Source organism: Vigna radiata, unplaced genomic scaffold, assembly GCF_000741045.1.
Source record: "Vigna radiata var. radiata cultivar VC1973A unplaced genomic scaffold, Vradiata_ver6 scaffold_180, whole genome shotgun sequence".
NCBI classification, from domain to species: Eukaryota; Viridiplantae; Streptophyta; class Magnoliopsida; order Fabales; family Fabaceae; genus Vigna; species Vigna radiata.
The window spans coordinates 175,504-201,919 of NW_014542002.1; the positions used below are offsets into that span (position 1 = coordinate 175,504).

Below are 26,416 nucleotides of genomic sequence, written 5' to 3' on the forward strand. Positions count from 1 at the left end.
CAAAAACTTGCATCTAGTTTGTCTCTTCATAGTTTAATGCTTAAGCTAATCTCCTCTATTGTTACTTTGTGAATTTGTGTATATTTATAGATACATACTCTAAAAAACACACTTCCATATGTAAGTTTTTCATATACATAGCTAAAATTCTTATGTAACAACTAATTTACTTATGGACTTAACTTTGTACGTAACCATATGTAGATAAATCATAATTTTTTTATCATACCCTCATGATATTATATATATATATATAGAGAGAGTTTCTAATCATGACCTAATCGATGTAAGACTTTTAATACTTTGTCAAAGTAGAATGAATATGTAAAGAGTTCTACCTTATGTCCTAAGAGGGTGAATATGTAGAAGTTAGAGTTTGATGTGTACTCGTACATGATTGATTGCTACTGTTTCAACATCCTCGTCGCCATGGATGTGGTTTGTGGCCAACAGAGTTCACATACTTGATTTTAAGCTTGCATTGGTTTATGCTGAGTATTGTAAGATTGCGTATGGTGTGAGAATGCTGGAGTTGGGAAGGGGAGGGCAGTGAAGCTTGCTGGTGGGTTGAGAATGATTATCACTGATAACAAATAATGGTGAAGCACTGCATACAATTCTGATGCATATTGCCATTTGAACAATTTTCATAGATAATAAACACATGGATTTCTTTAAAATTATTTCATTTATTAGTTAGAAATTTTTTATTCAATACTTACAAGAAAAAACTCAAATACAAAATTTATTTAAATTTTATTTTATTTTAGTACAATTTTTTTTAAATTTCCATTAGTACAAAATTTATTGTAATATAAATTTTATTTCCTCTTAATTCCTAGATTAAAACAAATTAGAATTATTATATATATAGTTACATATTTTTATTACAATATTGGGTCATTTGGGAATAATATTTAGTTTCAAAATTTTTTATTTAAGACAATTGTCATTAAAATGCATTTCTATTTTTTCAGATTTATATCGTATTGTGTTATTTGCATTGTTGGCTTTACTTGTGTAAAGAAAAAGTTACTTCTATGTTAATGATGAAATCATGTTATGCCTTATTAATGTAGAAAAACATATTGTGGTTTATTTTTTCAAGTTGAATGTTATGTTGATAGACTTTATGTTCATTATAGTTAGAGTTATATATATAGAAATATTTTGTGTTTTTAACCTTTTTTTATTACGTGGTTCTGATTACAAGTTTTATATCAGATCATCTTTTGCATTATTGTCTTGGATTTTGAGTCGGGTACTTGGTGCATCTGTTGGATTTTGCGTTAGTGGATTTAACAGTTTAAAAGACGTGGAATTGAAGTTTAAGAAGGTTCTTCTTTACTTTTGTTCACTTTCATAGTTCTTATTTTTGAGTTAAAAAATTTTATTATTTGTATTTGCTTGAAATAATAAAATCCAGTCATTATTGATTGAATTTTACTTATGCAAGTGATAAAAAATAATAAAGTATTTTTGTTTGAATTAATGACATGTGCAGGGTGGTATTGAATCTATATATGTTGGTGAAATTAAACTTAGTTTTCGTCGTTGTTTGGTTGATCATGGTGCGGGTTTTAGTTCTTGGGACCCAAAGTTGCAACTAATAATATGCAACTTAGAAGTTGTTACACGACCTCCAATTAAAAGCACTGAGGTAAAAAAGAAGAAACCTAAAAAATCCAGTGCTGCTGGCTCTTCTGGAAAGGGAAAGGGAAAGGGAAAATGGAAGACTATAAGCACCGTTGCAAAATATTTCTCACTTTCTGTCACAAATATAGTTTTCAAGGTATGCATGCATGCATCTTTCTATCATTTTATTTTTCTTCTTAAACAATGCTATTTTTCATAATAAAATGTAATATCATATTGCAGACACCTAAATTTAGTGTTGAAATTGGGAAGTTGAATGTGGACATATCTAAAGAGCGTGGAAGCGAGTCAGATTTGGTAGTTAGGGTTCAAATACTACCCATTCTCTTTAACGTTATTGAGGCTCAAGATAGTAATCAATTATCTGTAACTATCCAACCAACTGTTGCTTCTACTGAAAAGACTTGTGCTACTTTTGTCTGTGAAAAATTCTCTGTCTCATGTACATTAAGCCATGATAGGTACTAATTTCCTTCCATAACTTTTAAATACATTTGATTTTTCCCTTGCAATTTACTATATGTTCTGATATTTTGAAGTAAAAAATAGCATCTTATCCTAATTTTTATCTCTTGTTGTTTTGGATTTAGGGAAATAGGTATAGCTATAAAGAGTGTAGAGATTTCCATTGGAGATATCAGTGTGAATTCGAATGAGGGGTTGCTTGAGAAAAAAAAGAGTTCATCAGAATCTTCTTCTTCTGACTCTCAGAAAAATATAGGATCAAGTGATGATCCTAAGAGCAAAAAGCCACCTTCCAACAAGCAGGAAAAAATTTCAGGCTATATTTCAAAGTTTCCTCAAAAGGTAATGCAATTAACCATGCTTTTTCTTTTTTCTTTTTTTCTTCTAATGATCTCATACTGGTGCAAAGGCCCTATATTAAGATAACAATAGTTTTCTTTATATTTTTATTTGATGTAATGAAAAAGAAAAGTTGTTCAAATGATTATAATATCAAGTGTTTAACTATGTTTTTACATTAGGTCAACTTCAATTTGTCAAAGGTGAACGTTAGTTTTACGCATCGTGAACGTAATCTTTATGTTGAAAATAACATCATCGGCATCCAATTCAAAAGCATCAAATCACGGCCGTCAAAGGATGGTGGGGAGAGTAGACGTCTTCATTTTCAACTCGAATTTGGTGAAATTCATGTAAGGAGTGTGTTTGTTTATTTCATGAAACTTGTTTTCCTTCTTACCAACAACATTTTTTGTTGCTCTGTTGACATTACAGCTTTTTAAAGAAGTTGGTTCTTCCATCTTAGAGATATCGAGTGTAAAAATGGCTTCTTTTGTGTATGTCCCTGTACAGGTAACTTATTTTGTTTTCCATATAGGAAACACTTTTCTTTTTGTTTTTCGTATCTTTTCCTAATATTAGGAGAGAAATAAAAGGGTAAAATATAGTTTACGTGGAGAATTTTTAGTAGGAAAAAATCACATATATCTTTAATCTATGAACCACATATACTTGTACTTGCTTTCATACATTCTTGCATTCTTTTTTCCTTAGTATACATAATTACTCTTATTCTTTATGTTATAGTATTTGTTTAAAATTATTAATTATCAATCCTTTAAGGATGAAATTATAATTAATTTATATTGATAATTATTGATTTCTCTCCAATTATATAAGAAAATTTCTAACTTTAAGTATATTAACGAATCAAAATCTATTTCTAACAATTTCATTCATTTTTCAGTATGATCAAAGTTTTATTTTTTTCAATCTATCTTTGAAATCTAAAAACAAATTAAGATTTTCAATCGACTCGATACCAAATAAAACAAAAGAACTCAATAAATAATAAATCTAGTTGAAATATATTCATTCATTTTAAAGTTAACTTAATTTTATAAAATAAGATTTATAATCTGACCTTATTTTTAATCTTTGTGAAACTTTTAATATATGAATTGAACACAATCTGATTATTGTTCCAACAAATTGAACACAATCTACTAAGTGTTCCAACATATGAATTGAACACAATCTACTTAGTGTCATTTGAGATGGGCTTGACGTCAATTAGAGTAATGTCGATTTAACATAGAGATTATCTTTTTATCAACATTGTCAGAGTTATTTTTTTCTGATGAAAGTCCACGTTATTACTCAATTCAAATTATTATGCGTTTTCGTAGCTAGGATTTATAGTGTTATTTGATCGATGTTAAATATTTTTTTTTTCTTTTCTGTTAACATCAGTTGAAGTTATTTTCAAATGTGAATCAGGGTTGGTTTTAACTTCATATTTTTTTGGCTGATGTAGATTAAGATTATTTTTCAACTAATGATGATTAGGGTTTGTTAACCAATATTGACAAAATTACATTTTGGTTGATGTTAATAAGAGTTTTTTTATTATTATTATTATTATTATTGAAGTTAATATTATTATTTTTTATTCGATGCTAATCATGGTTTATTATTTAACATTTCTTTTCTAATATTGATTAAGAAAACTTGTGATTAATCACGAATGGCATTGATATTGACCAATGCTAACTTAGAAAAATCTGAATTGATATTAATTGACAAGTTGTTAATCAAGCAATAATTCCAATAAACTATGACTAAATAAAACATTTAAAAAGTAAAACAATTTAAATTTAATATATTTTACTTTTACAAAATTATGAATTCTCCATCCAATCACATAATTTTTGCTTTGGAGATATAGAAAAAATTTAGCATACCCATAACAACTTAAACTTTTAGGAGAACTGTTCATTGATAGACACACAATACTGTATAATATAATATCTTGAGAAGTTTATATATATATAAAAATTGATCTCGCAGTATAAATCAAGAAGGGTTGATATGAACTATTACAGTGAGTTATAACTATTTTTCTTGTATTTTCTGCGCAAACTTACTTCATCTTTTGGTCTCTTCCTCTAGTCAGTTATGCTTATTAGAGCTGAAACAGAAATTAAGATTGGACGTTCACAATGCAACATCGTAATGAGCAGAATAAAGCCTTGGTTGCTGCTAAAGCCACCTAGTAAGCAGAAAAAACTGGTCATCCGAGAAGAACCTTCTGTTGCAAAGCCAAAATCTACTGATGACAGTAAGACCATCGTATGGACATGTAATTTGTCAACTTCGGAGTTTACAATAATGCTTTTCAATATGGCTGGTTCTCCACTATATAATGTAAGTATTGTCAAACACACAAAAACACACACACACACACACACACATATATATATATATATATATATATATATATATATATATATATATATATATATATATATATATGTGTGTGTGTGTGTTGTTGTGCATATGGTGATTCATGATTTAGTTGCATTTCTCATTTGAGTCCTCTAGAAATCAGAGAATAAGTATGATATTTCCAAAATAACACGAATGAAAAAGAAACTAACACCAAAGTTTTATAATTATATATATATATATATATGAAGCAGGAGAAAGTGCTACGTAGGATCAAGAAAGGATACGCTCAAAGATAAAATCATATCAGTTTCTTATGTTATGAATTTGAGATCACAGAAAAAATAGTTCAGAAGTTACTTATGTTTAACTGATATCAAAACATCCTCAAAATCAAAAACTAGGTCCAAATATGGAGATCATTTTATCTGCAAGCTTGTGAGTCTAATATTGGAAAGATCATAATCTGTATTTCTTTTTTCTCTTAAAAGGGTGCATTTAGTTTGTTTTAGCTTTATATTTCTTTTCGAATATACTTCTATAAACAACTACAAAAATGTCGCCTTATTTTCACTTCTTTTCTCCTTTGCAGATTCTTGAAAACAGGAAATGAAGTGAAAACAAGGTGACTTTTTTTAAACTATTAATGAAACCATGTGAATGAAAACAACAACCTAATAACCATTCAAACTAAAAAGGATAAAAATATATCTCTATATCTTTTAAAATGTTTAAAAATATTGATTTCAATTCCGACCATGTTTAGTACGTTTTCCATCTCTACATTTATAAATGTGATAATAAATTTTACATTTTTTCAATGTGATAACGTAGGAGCTAAAGAGTATTAATTTTTATAAAAACAAAAATTAACAATGAACTAAAATCATATTGATTAGAATAAACTATGATAGACACATTTGAAACCCCTACTGATATTAGATTTGAGGTTCAAAGGATCATTATTGGATATTGGTTAAGTGTTGTGTTGGAGGCTCACCAAATGGATGGATTGTTTTGTTTCTTTGACTCTTCAAATTTCTTTTGTCTAAGTCATTACATCACCTGTTTGATCATTTTGAGTTCTATTGAGGGAAGTTATCTTACATGTAATTGAAATATTTTTGAGTAAAGACATTTACCACCAAGCATTCATCTATTGTTTCCAAATCCAGGTTTGCTTAAAATCAGCACATGTATCTGCAAACAACACTTCGAAGATGGGAACTGCAGTGCACTCTGAACTTTGTGAATTAAGCCTCAAAATGGCTAATGAAAATCAAGAAAGTTTGGAAGAAAGCATTTTTGGTGCTGAATCAAACTCTGCCTTCATTTTTCACATTTCAAAGATTTGTGTGGATTGGGGCAAAAAGGACATCAAATCCTCTGAAAAAGATGCTCCAAAGTGTGTGCTAAGTTTGTCAGTTGTTGTGACTAGCTTGGGAATTTATCTGAGTTTTGAGCGTATAGAATCATTCATATCTACTGCAATATCCTTTCAAGTTCTATTTAAAAGCCTTTCTGGTCCAAAGAAAAAACCCACAAATACCCGGTCACATTCATCAAAAAGTTCAGGGAAAGGAACTCAAATGGTGAAATTCAATCTCGAAAAGTGTTCAGTGTATGTATTGGGGGAAACTGGAATAGAAAACGCAGTTGTTCCTGACCCCAAGAGAGTTAATTATGGTTCACAGGGTGGTAGAGTTATAATAAGTGTGTCCGCAGATGGTACCCCTCGTACTGCAAATGTAATATCCACTGTTTCCGATGAGTACCAGAAGCTAAAGTACTGTATTTGTCTTCAAATCATAGATTTGAAGTTGAGTGTGAACAAGGAGAAAAGATCTAAACAGGTAGAACTTGCCAAGGCCAGATGCCTCTATCAGGAGTATTACGATGAAACTAGGCCAGTATCAAAGGTGGCATTATTTGACATACGATATATTAAATTTGTACAGCGATTAGGTGGCCTTAAAGAGAATGCTGCATGCTCTCTGTTCAGTGCCACTGAGATTAGTTTGAAGTGGGAGCCTGATGTACATCTATCACTGATTGAACTGGTTTTGCAGCTAAAACTAGCATTACACAATTCCAAGCTTCGGGAGCGGGGTAATGAACAAGTTGAAGATGTAGTGTCTGATGTAAAAGATTCTAATAAGAAAAATGAAGTTCCTCTTCCATCAGGGCATTCTGAAAAGAAGAAAGATTCTGTTTTTGCTGTTGATGTAGAAATGCTGAAGATATCTGGTGTGCTAGGAGATGGAGTTGATGCTATGGTTCAGGTGAAGTCAATTTTCTCTGAGAATGCTCGTATAGGAGTGCTCATTGAAGGACTCTTGTTTTATTTTAATGGGGCCAGACTCGTCAAGAGTAGCAGGATGCAGGTTTCACGAATTCCTAGTAAATCTGCTGCTGCTATATCTGATGCAAAGGGAGCTACAATATGGGATTGGGTGATTCAAGGTCTTGATGTTCACATTTGTATGCCATTCAGATTAGAATTGCGTGCTATTGATGATGCTTTAGAGGACATGTTGCGTGCATTGAAACTCATTGTTGCTGCAAAGACCAACATGATTTTTCCGGTGAAGAAAGACAGTTCTAAAGCTAAAAAGCCTAGTTCAGTGAAATTTGGATGTGTGAAGTTTTTCCTTCGCAAGTTAACTTTTGATATTGAAGAGGAACCGCTTCAGGGATGGCTTGATGAACACTACCCACTGTTGAAGAAGGAGGTTGGCGAATTAGCTGTCAGGTTAAACTTCTTAGATGATTTTATATCCAAGGTTAAGAAAGATCCAAACTCTACTGATGATACCAATAATTGTACTGAAGAAAAAAAAATTTATATCAATGATATTGAAGTTGATCTAAACGATCCTTCAGTTGTTGAATCGATGCGAGAAGACATTTATAGACGAACATTCCGATCATATTACCAGTCATGCCAAAACATAAAGTTCTATGAGGGATCAGGTGCTTATAAAAATGATGAATTTCAATCTGGGTTCAAGCTCAGTACTTCAAGATCTTTTGTTCTTTCAGCATATGCAACAGACTTAGATGTAACCTTGACAAAAATCGATGGTGGAGAAGATGGGATGATTGAAATTCTGAGGACGCTTGATCCTGTTTGTCGTGAATTAGAGATACCATTTTCCAGACTGTATGGAGCAAACATTATCTTGAACACTGGTTCTCTTGTGGCTCAAATTAGAGATTACACATTTCCTCTCTTTGCCGGAACTTCTGGCAAATGTGAAGGTCGTCTTGTCATGGCTCAGCAGGTAACATGAAGCAATATATTCTAGTTTTTATATGCTTACTTATTGTGATCAAGTGTCATCCTTAAGAACATGTCAAAATATGATTAACCTGATAAGATTTCTTGGCCATTTTTTGTTTTATTTATTTCAAGTAGGCAACTAGCTTTCAACCTCAAATGGTTCAAGAGGTCTATGTTGGGGAATGGAGAAAGGTGAGCATGCTTCGATCAGCCACCGGTACTACTCCGCCGATGAAGACATACACAGATTTGACGTTACGTTTCCAGAAAGGTGAAGTGTCATTTGGGGTGGGTTATGAACCAGTTTTTGCTGATATTAGTTATGCTTTCACCGTGGTGCTACGGAGGGCTAATCTGAGTCTTAAGACTCCTGGGCCACTAATTTTGCCACCCAAAAAGGAGAAGAGTTTGCCATGGTGGGATGACATGAGAAACTACATTCATGGAAGAATTACCTTATTATTTTCTGAAACACACTGGAATATTTTGGGAAGTTCAGATCCTTATGAAAAGTTCGATAAACTTGTACTTTTGACTCGTTATATGGAAATTCAACAGTCAGACGGTCGCATTTTTCTTTCTTCGGAAGATTTCAACATTTACTTGACCAGTTTGGAGAGTTTGGCAACCAAAAATGGTGCCAAAATTCCACCAGGTGTTTCTGGTCCATTCTTTGAAGTCCCAGTTTTCATACTTGAAGTTCTAATGGATTGGGGTTGTGACTCTGACAAGCCATTGAATCATTATTTGTTTTCACTTCCAATTGAAGGGAAGCCTCGTGAGTTCATATTTGACCCCTTCAGATCTACTGCTCTTTCGATTAAATTTAGCATGTCATTTAGATCCTTTCCTCCTCCATCAGAGAAACAAAGTTTATCATCATCTGTTGCAAAAGATAGTACAGAAGGAGATGCTCATGTTCATCAGCCTCCTCGCACTTCTCAGAATGCTTCACCAACAATAAACCTCGGTTCTCATGATCTATCATGGCTGACAAAATTTGGCACCTTGATGTATCTTCCCCCACATAAACTACGCTTTTTCTCGCGTTTCCCTCGTTACGGTTGCCCAAGAATTGTCAGATCAGGCAACCTTGCACTTGATAAAGTTATAACTGAGTTTATGATGCGCATAGATGGCACCCCAATTCGTATAAAGAACGTGCATCTTCATGATGATGATCCAGCCAAAGGACTGACATTCTCTATGACAAAGCTCAAGGTTGAAGTATGTTTTGGGAGGGGCAAACAAAAGTTTACTTTTGAATGTTACCGTCCCCTTCTTGATCTTGTTTACCTAGGTGTTGATCTTCACATGCCCAAAGTTTTCCTTTGCAAAGAAGACTGCAGCAGTATTACTAAATTGATTAGCATGAAACAAAAAGGCTTACAAACTGCATCCAAAAAAACTCCCTCGGAAAAAGGTTGCATGACACAGAAGGATCCTGATGATGGATTCTTTTTATCCGGTGATTACTTCACGATAAGAAAGCAGTCACCAAAGGCTGATCCTGATACTTTGATAGCCTGGCATGAAGCAGGAAAAATACCTTCTGACAATACCTATGTACGACCACAGCGTGAAAATCGAAATGAAACTGACGAGCAAGCGCAGTCGGATCCAAGTGATGACGAAGGATACAATGTGGTAATTGCAGACAGTTGTCAGCGTGTGTTTGTCTATGGTCTCAAGCTTCTGTGGAATATTGAAAACAGAAATGCTATTTGTTTCTGGGTTGCTAGTCTTTCCAAAGCAGCCGCACCTGCCAAGCCTTCTCCTTCTCGGCAGTATGTGCAGAGAAAGTTACGTGAGGAGAAGAAAAAACAAGAAGCTGCTGAAACTGATCAAGATGGTGCAGGTGAAACTGCTCAAGATGGTGCAGGTGAAACTGCTCAAGATGATGGAACTGAAGTCCATCCAGATGATGGAGCTGAAGCTCATCAAGATGATGGAACTGAAGTTCATCAAGATAATGCTGGCGAAATCAGTAAAGTTGATGAAGCTGAATCCCATCAAGACAATGTGGCTGAAACCAGCCAAGATGAAGGAGCTGGAACCAATCAAGATGAAGATTCTGTGTCTCTTAACACCAATAACATCTTGGATTCTCCCTCTTCTCAGACTGCCAAAAATCCTGAATTACCTTCATCCCCACCGCAAGTGGATAATGTGGACAACGTGCCATCTAGTAGTATGTGTCATATGCTTCGGAAAATTTGTATGCAAGTAGTTAAATATAACACAAGAAAAGCAAATACATCGCTAAATACGCCTTGTGTCACAGCAGTACTTTCAGTGCTTGCCAGAGATCCTTGATGAATTTTTTGTTAAGCCTCATTTGTTCCTGAGTATTAACAACTTTGTTTACCCTCTTTTATTTCCCTTTTTTTTGTCTATTTCCCAGCTAAAAATGAGAATGCTGATGAACCAGAGGAGGGGACTCGTCACTTCATGGTTAATATTGTTGAACCACAGTTTAATCTTCACTCAGAGGATGCACATGTAAGTTATAAAATACCTTTTCATTTTAAATAGAACTTATGGGAAGAGACAGTAAGCATTTTGATAATTGTGCATGCCTTTCAGATTGTAACTTGTACCTAGATTGAAACAATTTCTTTTTATTCAAATTTCTCAACAGATCTTATTTTGAGAAACAGCTGACGGCTTTGGTTTCTGTTTCCTTTCCTGTAAGTTTGTTTAGGATAATTAGTTGTTTATCTATGAAAAGAAATAGTCATATATTCCATTGACAATTGTGAGCTAGAATAATAACTCTAATTGTAGATAGTTGTAAGAGATCTCTCCTTGAAAATTGTTCAAAAATGTCTTCATTGCAGTCACCCTTAATCCATCTTATCTTTCTTCATTCTCTGCTCTGAATCAATAGGGGAGTTATGCTGTGATTTCCTTGTAGTTTGAACAACAAGAGTCTCTTAATGTAGATTGCGTCCAATTGCTATAGTATGTCTTTTATTTTTCACGTGTTAGTTCTCCTTAGTTTACAAATTTTCAAAACAGTCTGCCAAGATTATGTGTGTACTCATGCTTTCACAGGGAAGGTTTTTGCTGGCTGCTGCAAGTGGACGAATTTTAGCCCAGTCATATCACTCAGTTCTTCAAGTTGGTTTAGAGATGATTGAGCAAGGACTAAATAAAACTGAGGCACAAAGTAGTGAGTACCAGCCTGAAATTGCATGGAAAAGATGGGAGCTATCTGTCATGTTGGAGCATGTGCAGGCCCATGTTGCACCAACAGATGTTGATCTAGGGGCTGGAGTGCAGTGGCTGCCAAAAATTCAAAAAGGGTCGCCTAAAGTAATGCGTACAGGTGCTCTTCTTGAGAGAGTTTTCATGCCTTGTGATATGTATTTTCAGTTCACAAGGCACAAAGGAGGCACTCCAGAACTGAAGGTAACTTTTTGTATCATTGTAAAATTCATAGATCCTTGTCAGATGATATCTTTTATATGAACTGTTGTGCTGAATGATTTGCAGCAGATCTGGATAATAGAAACAGCCATCTTCATAATGTTTTCGTTGGTTTGGTGCTAAATCCTTTTATATATTTTTGACAATAAGGTTTCAAGGGTTTGTTAAAATAAAAGAGGTCATGAAATGTGCTGTTTTCTCTATTATGTGGTGCATCTGATTGGAAAGGAATGCTAGGATTTTTTTTCTCTATTTATTTATAAATTTTATGGGGAAAAAAATGTTAGAATTTTAGAATATTTCTTTAGTCTGACAAGCTTCTGTCTGTCAAGTCTTCTGTCTCGTGTTTTTTTGTCATCATATACAATGCTTATGTTTCTTCATAATCTATTATTCATTTAATGAAAGGAGAGCACTTGTACCCAATGAAGTGTGTGAGCACTTATGAGCAACTTTTGGGATTCATTTTTCTATTAGAGTTCTTTTGTGACTGAAGTATTCTCTCATGATAATTTATAAAAATTTTCTTCTTCATTGTTACCTTATATCTGTTTCCTTACAATTTATTCTGCATTTACTCTAATTTAATCTTCTCATTAGCTAACATTTTAACATGGTATGAGAGTTTAAATATTCTTTGAGGGACTATAAAAGAAAAAATAGGAGAGAAGAGAAACAAAAAAGTTGGTGAGAAAAACCACACACAGAAATCTCTAAAGAAAAACTTCTAAAACTGTTAGATATATTATATTTAGTTTATATTTATCTTTTATCTTAAGTTAGTTTGTTATTATTTCTTATTTGTATTTTGGGCTTAACCCATATTTCTTCTATTAAAAATAGAGGACCCTATGTGTATATTCAACACAAGGGAGATTAATCCCATATATAGTTTTTCACTATATTCAATATGGTATCTAGAGCCTAAGGTTCTTTTGAAGAAAGTTTTTGGTGCCTCTCTACCACTACATTCGTCGCTGCTGGCAGCAACGCCATCTACCACTGCCATTATCAGAGATTAAGTTTTGACTGATGATCACATGGTTTTGATCGTCTTGGCCAGGCGACTACCATGCCATTAACAACGTCTTCATCGGAGTTCCTTTTAAAGTTATGGATTTGCTCCCTTTTTCGTCATGCATTGTAGCATGTTTGGTAGTTATTCAGAGCATCGAGATTGCTTTTTTCCTTTTTCAGGTGTCTTGATTGAGGAATTTTGGATTTTTTATGGTTTCTCTCTCTTATTCATCCATGGCTTCTTCCGCTAGTGTCTCTTCTGACCTCATTTTTTTTTGTCACCATTGTGTTTGACCCGTCCATACTCAAGCTAGTGCATACAAATCGTATGTACCTAGCTTGTTACTAATATAATCCATAAAGACTAAATATCTACTTCTGCACTTGAGTGACACCAAATTGCTAATGATTTGCAAGACTGCATAGAAGAAGAAATACCAACCCAGAAGGCTCCCCCTGAGCAACAAATCTGGGAGGTTGTACCATGCTGGCTCTTCAACAATTATATCTTTATCCACTAGTGGCATTCCTCAACAACGATTTGCAAGAAGAGATTTACATGGAGCAACCTCCTACATTTGTTGCTCAGGGGGAGTCTTCTGGGTTGGTATTTCGTCTTCTATGTCGTCTTGTTAGTTTATTTATAGCCATGGTGGCTCTTCAACAATTACATCTTTATCCACTGGAGGCATTCCTCAACAGCGATTTGCAAGAAGAGATTTACATGGAGCAACCTTCCAGATTTGTTGCTCAGGTGGAGTCTTTTAGGTTGGTATTTCGTCTTCTATGTCATCTTACTAGTTTATTTATAGCCATGGTGGCTCTTCAACAATTACATCTTTATCTACTAGTGGCATTCCTCAACGGCGATTTGCAAGAAGAGATTTACATGGAGCAACCTCCCATATTTGTTGCTTAGGGGGAGTTTTTGGGTTGGTATTTCATCTTTTATGTCGTCTTGCAAATCGTTAGCAATTTGGTGTCACTCGAGTGCAGAAGTATATATTTAGTCTTTATGGATTATATTAGTAACAAGCTTGGTACATACGATTTGTATGCCCTAACTTGAGGGAGAGTGTTAGATATATTATATTTAGTTTATATTTATCTTTTATTTTAGTTAGTTTGTTATTATTTCTTATTTGTATTTTGTGTTTAGCCAATATTTCTTCTATTATAAATAGAGGGGAGTTACTCCCTCCACCGCCACACTCCACTTCCTCCACCTCCTCATTCTAATTTTACCCTTTAGTTAAACGGATATTAACATGAGTTAGATTCTTTTGACATCCGTACGGATATCAATTGGACAAACGGACGTCGACATTCGTTTGAATGTAGGGTGCACCGGAAAAATTAAAGTATATTACCAACCTTCGAACCACTAACCAGGAAAAGGTCTCCTCCTAATCCTCCTCAATCTCCTTCCTTATCAGCGTCAGATTCAGTGGTCGCTCCTCTTTCTCCGGCGACCCTCTTAATTTCGGCGACTTTCCAGCACTACGGACACTCTTCAACGGAAAAAACGACTTCCGACCCCGGCCTTCCTCTCTTCAATCCTGACCGTCACGGGAGCGATTGGGTTTTGGGTTTGCTCTGGCTTCTTTTTGCAGGTCTCGCAAGTCGCAACGGCGACATTGGGTTTTAGGGTTTTGTTCTGGGTTTGATTTGGGGTTCTTGGGCTGGGTTTTCTTAGTCCAGGGTTGAAGATGAAGACGCGAGGGAGGAAATGACGGAGAAGAAAACGCCCATGCAGCGGAGCGATTTAGGTTGTTGAAGGTCTCGCAATGGAGATTTCTGGTGAAGAAGATGATCTCGCCGCTGTAGATGGTGCAATGGTGTGGTTCTCGTGGTGCGGCCTGGTGCGAGTAGCTCGTGGAGAGGCGCTGGTGCTTTAATGGTGGAGGCGGCTCGCTGAGGACTAGTGGTGAGGATGGTGGCGACGTTAGGGTTTGGCGACGTCAATGGAGGATTCACGGTGATGGTTGAAGATGACGGCGATTTACGGTTTTGATTGTGGTGGCAATGGAGGCTCGCGACGAGGTTGATGGTGGTGGAGATAGGGTTTGGCGGCGGCAAGGTTGGTGACAGCGGCGGTAAGGTTGGTGGTGATGGAATTAGGGTTTCTGTGTAGAAGGGGAAGCTGACGAGGCAGGTGAGGGGATGTAGGGAGATTTAAGATTTTAAAAAAAATAAATTAAATTAAATTATTGTAGAGTATTTTTGGAATAAAAAAATAATGTGAAGGTATAGGGAGGTTTTGGTGTGGTGGAGGGAGCAACTCCCAAGTAGAGGACCCTATGTGTATATTCAACACAAGAGAGATTAATCACATATATAATTTTTCACTATATTCAACAAAAACAAAAAGGACCTCCGGTAGTTTGTTACCTTTACCTCCCATTTTTTTCTAATGAGAGCTCTAAATTTGTGGGATATAATGGAAAACAGTATCCAAACTTCATTGACCAAAAACCCTATAGTAGCACAACTCAAAAGTCATAATGAACAAATGAAAAAAAAGAAGAAAAAACACTTGTCATCATACAAACAACTTTTCATGATATTTTCATCAAGGTTGTTACTCTGGAAACTACCAATGCTTGGAGTTTCAAAGTTATATTACGCCAAGGATGCAAACTCTAAATTTGAGAAGAAAGTTTGAAGTTATCCGAATGAAGGATAATGACTCCATCAAAGAGTTCCCGGACAGCCTTTTAAAGGTAGTTAGATGTATCAGGTTGATTGGTAAAGAACAAGGTGATCAACGTGTGGCTGAAAAATCCTAGTATGCCTTCCTTAGAGGTTTGAATAAAAAACCACCCCTATATAAGAAAACAAGGATTTCTCCAAGATAATTGTTACATAAACTAGTGAATGTTCCAGATGCCACTAAGGATCGACAATCTCTCAAAATAGAAGGTATGGAAGGTAACACTAAAATGTTGGGATAAGTTTCCACAAGACGGAAATTTGCATTATTTTTGGGTACGGTAGAGACTCCAAAGGATATCATTTATATAACCTCCGTACACAGAAGATCCTCATTGGTAGAGATGTGAAGTTTCATGAGCTATGCAAGTGGAATTGGATTAGAAGCAAGCAGAGGGACCAAACCAAAGTCTATAAGACAATCTGACTAATACATCAAATGCTAAAGGTCCAAACGAAGATATATAAGATGATGATTCTTGAGTACATGTTAGGGGCTTCATGCTATTCGAAGATGTACCTCTTAAATGCACCAAAACTTTTGTTGGAAGGCATGTTGTTTTACCGGCTATCAGACCATTATGGGACCAATCATTAATGTCTAGCCTCACACACATATACCTCAGTATGGGTGAGTGTTGTTAAAAGATGAGGTTTACATCACTTATATATTATGAATTGGCACCTCCCTCACGTCAATATATACGTCTCATGCATGGGACTAATATGCATGGGACTAATATTAATGGGTGGATCAATAAGCTTAATAAGCAACAAATTGTGTTATGATAGGCTTTAACTCATGGCTTTGATACAATGTTAAGAAATAAATTCTAAACCTAACTCAATCCTTCAAAACAGACTTGTAAGATAAGGTTTACACCCTTTTATATATTGTAAATTATTCTTATCTTTAGTTGATATGGAATTTTCAAAGTTGTAAAATGGGTTTGCAAAACCAAATTAAACTCTAGTTGATTGGTAAATAAACTCAGTTAGATTGGTGACTAAAAGGGTATTTCAACAACATGGAGTAGATTATTCTAATACTTTTGCTCCAGTGGATGAACATGAAATAAGGTTGTTGACAGCCTTAATTGCAAGGCTAGATTGGAAAAATTTACCACGTTGATGTTAAGTCAGCCTTTTTGCATGGGCTACTTCGGTAAGAAAAAATTGAACAGTTAGATGAATTTCAAACCAATGATGTAAAGGTTTACAAGTTTTATAAACTTATATAGAGTCTAAAACAGGCTCCAAAACACAGTTTATGACCATCTTGAGGAGCAGGGAAAGGAGTAGAAATGAAGCCAGTTTGAATGAGAAATGGGAAAATCACAAGGTAAACTTATTATCTCCCTTTATGTTGATGATCTTTTGGTTTTAAGGAGTGAGTCCAATACTCAACCAATCAAAATGAACATAGAGCAAGAGTTTGAAATAACAGACCTTGGTCTGATGAACTATACTCTTAAGATGTGATACCCCAATCAGTTCATGGAATCTTCGTCTCCCAAAAAATGTATGTCAAGATTTTGAAGAAGTTTAACATTTGCAAATGCATCCATTGGTGGGAAATGAAAAGTTGGGACCAAATGACATTCATCTTTGTATCTGTCTACAGCCAAACCAAACTTAATTTTTACAAGTTTGTTATCCAAATTCAAGAACTCACCAAGCCAAACCCAACAAACAACCAATGCCTCAATAGTGGGTGGTCTCGCTATAATAGGTTCTGATATCATGCTAAGAAGTGAACTTTTAAGTTTAACTCAATTCTACAAAACGAGCTTGTAAAGTAAGATTTATATATTCTAAATTTGCTTTACCACGAGTCCATGTGGAAATTCCAACACTAACACTTTAACAAACAATATTTTTGGATTCTCTTTGGTGCTAGGCTCGTGGTTTTTTTACTTCATATTTATGTAGAGTTTGGTTTACCTTGTGCACTGTTATACTTAATTACCGTTTTTCTTCTTCTATTATTTTTGTTGACATTTTATTCTCCTATCTATGGATATCTACTTTCTTAATGATCCTTTCTGTATCCGAATTTTCCTTTTCTTAGTAAACGAATATATGCATGGAGTGTTTTTCACCAGTTTGTTGTCTTTTGTCATGTCTATGGTGATCAGTAATCTTTGTCAAATTCATACTTTAATACTGCAGGTGAAACCCCTGAAGGAGCTCACCTTCAATTCTCATAATATAACAGCAACAATGACTTCTCGCCAGTTTCAGGTCATGCTAGATGTGCTGTGCAATCTTCTCCTTGCACGGGTTCCCAAGTATGGATAACCATTCTAGCTTTATACTCCTTACAAATCTACCTTTTTCTGTTTTTGCCTACCTCAAATGTTCTTGTATGTTTACACCTTATAGTATCCTATAAGTGTAACAGTGTCTAGTAAATTTGGTCATTCCGTATATAATGACTACACTGGTAGGATCACTGTAATTTCCATTTGGGGATTCAGGTGTCAGATTAATAAGCTGTTATGGATGGATCAAGCTGGGTTCTTTTGTTAGTTTTGCTATCTGGCATGCTCAAATCACATACTTAGCATTACTTTTATATTTTCAACTTCGGGGTTACTTGTTTTCTGTGGATAATGACCTGAAACGGTGTTTGTTTTGGAAAGTTTCACATCCCTTAAAGCCAGTTGGTTGTAAGTTCAAATCTAAAATACCTATATGTTCTTATAAATTCGTCTATTCCGGCAGGCATGTGGGGAAACTTCAGTTATTAGTTTTTAAGATAAAACATGACAGCAGATGTTCATTGATGCTGCATAGTTTTGTAATGAAAATTAGTTAACTCTTAAATTACTTTTCAGGAAGATATGTTTCTAATTCATGAATTTGGTTTTAATTTATATAATCCAGGCAATCAATTACATGATTCGTACAGTGATGCAGGCTATTTTTTGCCTTAAAGAAATTTAAATCCAAGATGTTCTGCTCTATATTAAGAGCCCTTTAAATTAACCAAGTATATATCATGTACAACTTAGGCCTCGAAAAAGTAGCATGACTCTTTTTGCTGAAGATGATGAAGATAAAGAAGAAGAAGCAGATGAGATGGTACCAGATGGCGTTGAAGAGGTGGAACTTGAAAAGATCAACCTTGAAAGAAAAGAGAGGGATCAAAATTTGATTCGTGATGATATAAGAAAATTGTGTCTTTGGCATGACCTTTCAAGAAATTCACACCCAGAAGAGCAAGCAGACTTGTGGATGATAGACGGTGGAATAGACAAGCTGGTAAGAAATGAATCTTTTCAACAATCCTTAAATCGCAGGGCTAGTTAAAAATTGACAAATTTGCATGTGTAATCAACGTTGTCCAACACTGGCAGGTCCAAGAACTGGACAAAGAACTTGTAAATGCGAAAAAATTTAGGAAGGAAGCATATGCATCATTAAGAGTGGCTATGCATAAAGCTGCACAACAGAGGTTAATGGAGAAGGAGAAGAACAAAAGTCCTTCATATGCAATGCGTATATCTATGCAAATTAACAAAGTTGTTTGGAGCATGATCCTTGATGGTAAACCCATTGCTGAAGTTGAGATCAATGACATGGTAAGAATTTTTTTGCTCCCTGTGTTTATCCTTCCAAGGCTCATTGAATCCCCTGAAAATCTGTTTCTCATGAAGTATGAACTTTTCCGTCTCAAGCACTGAGTTTAACTTCAAATGTATTAGATAGATTCTAAAAATTTTGTACTTTAAGGCTCAAATTTGCTCCATTGACTCTGTAGAGAACGCATTGATACATCTATTATAGTGTTCTTCGGTCATCACAATATTGAATCTGCAAATTTATCATCCCTGCATGTTACGGAAAAAACGGCAATGATCTTTTCTAATTCAGTAGTTCTTTTTTGTCCTTGTTCCTATGAACCTGAGAATATCATGATTCACTTCTGGTCCCTTAGTTTTCTAGCTTCCTCAGATTTTATTTTTTTTTCTTTCAATTTGCAATAATATACTAATTCAGTTTCATTCTTCTAATCTCTTAGATCTACGACTTCGACCGGGATTATAGGGATATCGGCATTTCTCTGTTTACCACAAAAATTGTTGTTTTCAGAAACTGCCTGTCTAATGCCAAATCTGATACAATTCTGTCAGCATGGAATCCCCCTCCCGATTGGGGAAAGTATGTATTTTTTTTTTCCAGGCCTTTTTCTTCAATTTATTGGTGCTTCCAAGTAGACTTTCTGATATTTTTAGCTTTGCTGTTCCAGGAAATGTCTTAATTTCTAGTTAAATTTAATTACTTTTAAGTTCAAGTTCAACTGCATCATTTCAGCCCTATTCAACTGAAAAGGCACACAGAAAGTAAAACTAAAATATTTGCTTGTATTGTTGAAATTAATTATGTAGACTTTTCTATAGCAATAAAGATTAGTATGTTTTGGTGTTTTTCTATCTTCTGGGTACCTTGATATTGCATGTTTGCTTGTTTTTTTCCTTTTTCCAGAAAAGTGATGGTTAAACTTGATGCGAGACAGGGAGCTCCAAAGGATGGAAATTCTCCTTTTGAACTTTTCCATGTAAGTAGTTCCAAACCTGTTGTTGTACAGTAATACAACTGAACTCAGTTATTAGATTACAATGATAACAGATAAACCATTGTGTATGAAGAACTGGGAATCTGTTTGAGTAGAAAATGTGTGCAGTAATACTTGTGTCTTTTGTTTCCTAACTTGAGCACATTTTACTCTATAGGTAGAGATTTATCCCCTTAAGATCCATTTGACAGAAACAATGTACAGAATGATGTGGGTCTATTTCTTCCCAGAAGAAAAGAAGGATTCACAACGCCGACAGGTTTATTAATTATTTCAATTGAAATGTTTCCACAACAATGAAGACATTCATAGATATTTTGTGTTCTAAGCCAAAGTCATGATTGCTTATGTAGGAGGTTTGGAAGGTTTCAACCACAGCTGGTGCAAGGCGTATGAAAAAAGGTTCAACAGCTGATGGTTCGGCTTCAGGCACTGATCCACCAGCAAGATCTGGCTTCTCCGCAATGCTGTTTCCCACAGTCAATCCACTTGCTTCCCAAGCTGATTCAGCCCAAGTGAGTTTATTCTCTAGTATGGTTCTCCATATTAAGATAAATTCTAGCAACACATTAATCAAAAACACTATCTTCTTGTGAAATCATGTTATATGGAGGATCCAGCATAGGATTTCACCCAATAGTGGAGAAAGTAATGGAAAGAGAGTATCAAGAACTGTTTTGTTACTAGCTAAAATTAGTCTAATAATAAAAGAATCTGGGATGGCTAATGCCATGCTACATTGGTAGAAAAGTTAGGGAAGAATATAGACTCTTCTCCTCTTGTTGTTTTATTCTCACCATCCTAGTATGTAATGCTTTTCGAAGTGAGATGGATATGCAGCAATGAGCTTGGTAACATGCTTGCAGGCATCCAAAGCACAAAATTCCAAAGCTAATCCTGCTACTGGTCTAAGCCCGGAGTTGAAAAGGTCATCATCTTCTGATAAAGCAAAGGAGGAGGCTGTAGCAGAATCTGCAGCTGATGAAGAAAAGAAGTTAGCTGTGCCAGCAGAAGAGAAGAAAGCTAGACCACAAAAGATAATGGAATTTCACAACATCAAAATTAGCCAGGTTGGTAGTAGTTTTGGACCATTAGATGAAGTAGTCACTTATTATCAGAAGTCGTCACCACTGTTGAAATAATTCCAATTTCCTATAAATCATGTAATCTTTCTTTCAGGTGGAACTGTGTGTTACATATGAAGGGTCAAGATTTGTTGTGAGTGATATGAAATTATTGATGGATCAATTTCATCGAGTTGAGTTTACCGGGACTTGGAAAAGACTCATCTCACGAGTTAAGAAGCATATCATATGGGGAGTTCTTAAGTCTGTGACTGGAATGCAGGTGAAGAACAACTTACAGTTTCCTGTTCTCCTTTCAGTTTAGTGTTAACAAGAAGGAATGTATATTCACTATGTTTATCTTTGTTGACAGCTATTCATACCTACCCACCACTTCAAATTTATGATGACATTCTTAAACAAACTTGAGTGAAATTGTTGTTTTTGTGATTCACTTTGAAACTAATAGTGTCCAAGAGACAAGAGTCTCCTGTCACATACAAATACAGCAATGCAATTGCTGTCCAAGAAACGAAATGCTCCAACTTGGAGTATTCCCTTCCATCAATACAAGTTACAGATAACTGTTATACTGAAGTTTTTAATACTGAACATATTTCTAAAATAGTTATTTCTACACATAACTTGCTCCTAACTCTGTGTTCCTTTTATAGAATTACCTCAATTACAAAGATCTAACTATATCAAACACTCCCTGTCCAGTTGAAGCATGTAAATCATATGCACCAAGGACGCCAGAAAAGACTTGTTGAAGATAACTGTAAATTAATCATTTAAGATGAGATAATCTGTGATATCACCAAAGAAAATATTCTCTTTGATAAAGTGGCAATCTTCCTAAATATGCTTAGTCCTCTCATGCTTTTGTTGCTGAAGCTGAACCCTCTAAATCAGAAGTTCCTACCATGTGAGAAATAGAGAATCATGGAAATTTTCCTAATGGGCATGAGTGAGTATACCACTTGGCAAGTTTTTAATTTATAGGCATGAAGATCACAATAAATGACTAGTTATTCACAAGAACAAACAATTTTTTAGGAAAAACTGAAATATTAATTCTGTTTGATACTAAATCGGATTCAATTATCACTACCAAACTTCAATTTCACAACAATTTAGTTACCTTAGATTTATTCAGTTTAGCCTATATGTTGCAATGCCGTGTGCAATTTCAGTATCAAGGAGCAATATGTGGTTTTTTCCATACCCTTTACGTTGAAGTTGGTGAGAATGTTCAAATGATTCTGCTTAATTCATTTAAATGTCTTGTTATGGATCATGCAGATTAAGAAATTTAAAGACAAAGGTCAGATTCAGCTCCCTAGTTCCAGTGGCCCAGAAGTGGATGTTGCTTCTATTGACAGTGAAGGAAAATCTGATAAGCTTCCACCATCTTTTCCTAAGCGTCCTACTGATGGAGCAGGTGATGGATTTGTTACATCCATTAAAGGAATATTTAGCCATCAAAAACGCAAGGCAAAGGCATTTGTGCAAAAGACAAAGAAAAATGAAGGAGAGAATGAAATTCAAGGAGATCAGAATGAAAATGATACAGAGATCTCTCCTTTTGCTAGGCAGCTCACGATCACACAAGCCAAAAAGCTTATTAAGAAGCACACCATGAAGTTGCAGGCTAAAGGACAAAAGGGTTTGTTCTTGAGTCACTTGCATGTCATTGTTTTTTTGCCACTTTCTTCATTATGATAAAGGACTAATCTTTATCTTGCTTAGTTATAGATTGCAATTGATCAATTCTTTTCTTCTTTACTTAGTAGTTGAAGGTCTGAAAGTCATTCTTTTACAGGTTCTCCCTTACAACAAGTAGTAGAAGAAACATTATCATCATCTCCACAAGAAGAGACTATTTCATTTGACAGTGATTCTTCGAGTGAATCTTCATCCGATGAAAGTTTACCAGAATAGATTATGTAAAGGAATAATTCTTAGTTTTTATGTTGATCATGAACTACGTTTTGCCTTATTCTTAAATAACTAAATCAGCAGATAAACAGCTAACAGAAATGGAAACATAGAACTTTGGACTTCAATTTTAGATAACTGATGTCGATGTCTATTCAGTATATTATTCCCTCGCAATCTCAGCCATTGTTGTTAAAGAACCTTGCATTTTCTTCTCTTCTTTGTCAACTTAGTTCTTGTAAATTTACAATTTTCAGCTCTTAATATTTCAGAAAATAAAAACTTAAAGGTGACATGATTCCACGCAGATATTTTATTATTTTTCATTCCAAATTTCGTGAGAGAATGCCATGTTTCACTTCTATCACGATTTTTTCTTTACAAATATCAACAAAATTAAAAAAGAAATGAATTTATCCATTTATTTACCTTTGACTTCTAAATAATGTGTAGCTATTAAAATACATATTTCAAAATTGTAATGAATGTAGTTTTCTTTGCATAGATTTTATCATACAAATTAGTTATAAATGTGAATGCTATAGTTGTGTCATTAAAAGAAAAACTCAGTAATAAGAAACTCTGACGGATAATAATTTAATTTTAAAAGTATTTATTTTCGTGCACAATTTTTCTAAAATATGTTTAGTTTCTAAAAGAAATATTCTCTCATTTTAAAAAATATGTCTAGTGGAGTGTGATCATTGTCAAAAGAAAACTCCACTTGATTGTAGAAATAAAATCACATGTAACATATTTTCACAACTAAGGAACTAAAGAAAAATATTTTTCAAGAAATTAAAAACAAACATTATTTTGTTTGCAAGGATTAAACTACATATAATAAATATATAAGAGGTATTAACGTACTTCAAGAATATCTACATAAGAGTTTTATTTATCTTAATCTTTTTTTTTTAATTTAGTAGTTATAGAAAGTAATTTACCATTGGGTTAAAACAAATAGGTTTCGTTGTAAGTTAGACCTTATATTTAAAAAAAAACACAATTTTGGGTCACCGAAATTTTTTAATCCCTTAATTTTTAATTATATGTAAATTTATTTATTTATTATTTAGAAAACTGTTTGTTTTGACTAATTAAACGAGATTGGCTTTCAAAAGTGGGAAATTAAAATTATACGGAAAGTGTAAGACATATACTTATTTTGTGTGTTGAGAATAATTTTCCCAAATCATCAAACTCTAACATATTTTCGTTCAATCATTGAAAAGAAAAGTGATTATGAGATTGAAGATAACAAGAACCTCTTTCAAACAGGAGTGTAAGTTGTCTCATTATCAAATTTAGACAGCTTCTTTCTGCACCCCTATATATTTCTTATACTTTCACATAAAAAATTCTTGTTTTTTTTTTTTTTATTGTGCAATTTAGAAGTTAAAAATAAATTTTGTATTGTGTAATCCTAAAATTAAAAATGATTTTTCAAATGTACAATTTTGAAGTTATTTTTTTAACCCTCTTCAATTTTTGGAAGTCCTTTTTTATTTTTAAGTTTTTTTAATTAAAAATTTATTTTCATTTTGAATTATAAAATGTTACGTGAAGAAACTGTCTCCAATTTAATATAATTTTAAATCAATCTAATTAAATTTCATTAGATTGGATTTAGCGAGATTTATTATTTCAGTTTTTTACACTCACTTATTTCACCGTGTACTTCCAAATTTATCCTTTTACATTTTACATTATAGTGCTCACAGTGGAAAATGTGAACATGAAAACTAGCAAAATTTATTAAAATAATTAATTGGATTACATACATATTGGAAAGTATAGTGTGAAAGTTTAAAATTGAAGAAAACGTATAAATTGGTTCCTAAAAGATTATTAGGTTGAACCACATCTATCACTTGTAAAGTATAATGTCATCAAGTTCACAAAGATCTGAATGTATTCGTACATATTTGTAAATATGTCATACTTCTTGAATACTAGCATTCTTTAGTTACTAGATAAAGAGGTTTCATGATTCTTGTGACGAACTATAGCAAACTAATTGTGTTAATAGTTGCAAAGGAATGACGGTGGTCTTTATTCGTACCGAAACTATTCGTCTGGACCTTTCGATTTGGTTCATCCCAAGGTTGCTTAAGGGTCCTTGAAGAGTGAAGATGAATAGCATAATACCTTTACCATCCTTCTATTGTCGAATGATCTCTTTCTTGACCCGTAATGCTTTTATCTCTTCTTCATATTTTCTCTACATCTCATCCATTTGTCTTTGCATTCTCCTCATCATTTCCATCTAATTCATCTAGTCATTAATGGTTTCTTCCGATGCTATGTTGTTTTCCATGTTTCTTGTGGTTACCATGTGGGTTTCATAAGTTTTAACTCGACCCCACGGTGATCGTCCAAATATAGAATCAAATGTTCACTTAAACAATTTTCTTATTACTTATTCCTTAATTGTCCTCTTCTTATTCGGATAATGTGTTGTTCAACCAATTGAGTATACTTGTTAAAAATATTTTAATACTTAAGTTAGTTTGGATTTTATCGATTAAGCAATTAATGTTACAAATACATAGTAAAGTCTCAAAAATCATACTTTTAAATCTATATTTATAATTTTCATCATAAATTTTGATTAGAATAGTCACAAGTCAATTTGATTTGAACATGATTATTAGTCTATTTAGATTAAATAGACAATTAACTAATCTTCATCGCGATTGGTTTCTTTTAAGCTTAGACAATCAGTGTTATTATTTTGATCCGTATGTGTGTTTTTATTTTGTTTCTTTTAAGCTCAGAAAATCGTGTGTTTTTATTTTGGACGTACAAGTTGGTTGGTATGCTTTTATTTTGTTTCATAGTACTTGAAATTAAACTGATTTTGTATTCATTTACTTTAGTAAAACCTTTATGTATAATATTGATATTTCTTAAACATCTTTAAACATGTGCACATTAACTAGAATATTCTGAGAGTATTTTTTTATTATTTACCAAATATCTTTACTTTTGTTCATATATCTATAAACTTATTGAACCCCTAATATTACCTATAATTTAAACTTTCACATTAGAACCTATTAGATGCACATAGAAATTTTACGTATTCTCTTAAAAAAATTAAATAAAAATAATTTAAAACAAATATTTCTATTGTTTCTAAATAATGATTATAGATATCTTTAGTGTCTTCGGAGGTCCTTATTTATGTAGATATGTATCAATTGGGTCCTCGTATTTTGAAAGTTCTCAATTGGATCCTTATTTTGATAAAATTGAGTCAATAATGTCCTTGTCGTTAATTGTTGTGGACAACGTTAATTTTTTTGCAATGTGGCATGTTGAAGTGTCCTTTAATTATGACGTGGCACAGTATGAGATTATTACATGGATATTTATATCATTTTAAATTTTAAAATACGCATGTTGACGGTAGAGGCGACGAGAGCCCAGCGGAGGCGCGCGGGACGCGACAAGGATGCGTTTCTTCTTTGTCCCTCTATTCTGATTCGCGGAGCAAGGAGGAAGCTTCATTCCCCTCTTCCTTTTCTGACT

General features: G+C 33.9%; 1 protein-coding gene across 1 annotated transcript; it reads left to right on the forward strand.

The window, feature by feature from the left end:
- Nucleotides 1–433: 433 nt before the first annotated feature.
- On the forward strand, nt 434–23,030 carry LOC106778923 (protein SABRE). The gene is made up of 23 exons (XM_014666932.2): nt 434–549; nt 1,225–1,336; nt 1,505–1,792; nt 1,879–2,117; nt 2,247–2,463; nt 2,643–2,813; nt 2,896–2,973; nt 4,573–4,827; nt 6,024–8,132; nt 8,267–10,322; nt 10,536–10,633; nt 11,189–11,545; nt 17,465–17,583; nt 18,310–18,559; nt 18,655–18,879; nt 19,320–19,459; nt 19,784–19,856; nt 20,032–20,133; nt 20,228–20,389; nt 20,741–20,944; nt 21,054–21,221; nt 22,244–22,607; nt 22,764–23,030. Exons 1-23 carry the CDS (start codon nt 434–436, stop codon nt 22,880–22,882), a joined length of 8,022 nt encoding a protein of 2,673 aa, XP_014522418.1. The 3' UTR covers nt 22,883–23,030.
- The last annotated feature ends 3,386 nt before the right edge of the window (nt 23,031–26,416 follow it).

Coding starts and splice junctions, on each gene's coding strand:
- LOC106778923 (XM_014666932.2), top strand. CDS start 434: ATGTGGTTTGTGGCCAACAGAGTTCACATACTTGATTTTAAGCTTGCA. Junction 18,560..18,654: donor ACGGTGGAATAGACAAGCTG/GTAAGAAATGAA, acceptor CAACACTGGCAG/GTCCAAGAACTGGACAAAGA. Junction 20,945..21,053: donor ACAACATCAAAATTAGCCAG/GTTGGTAGTAGT, acceptor TCTTTCTTTCAG/GTGGAACTGTGTGTTACATA.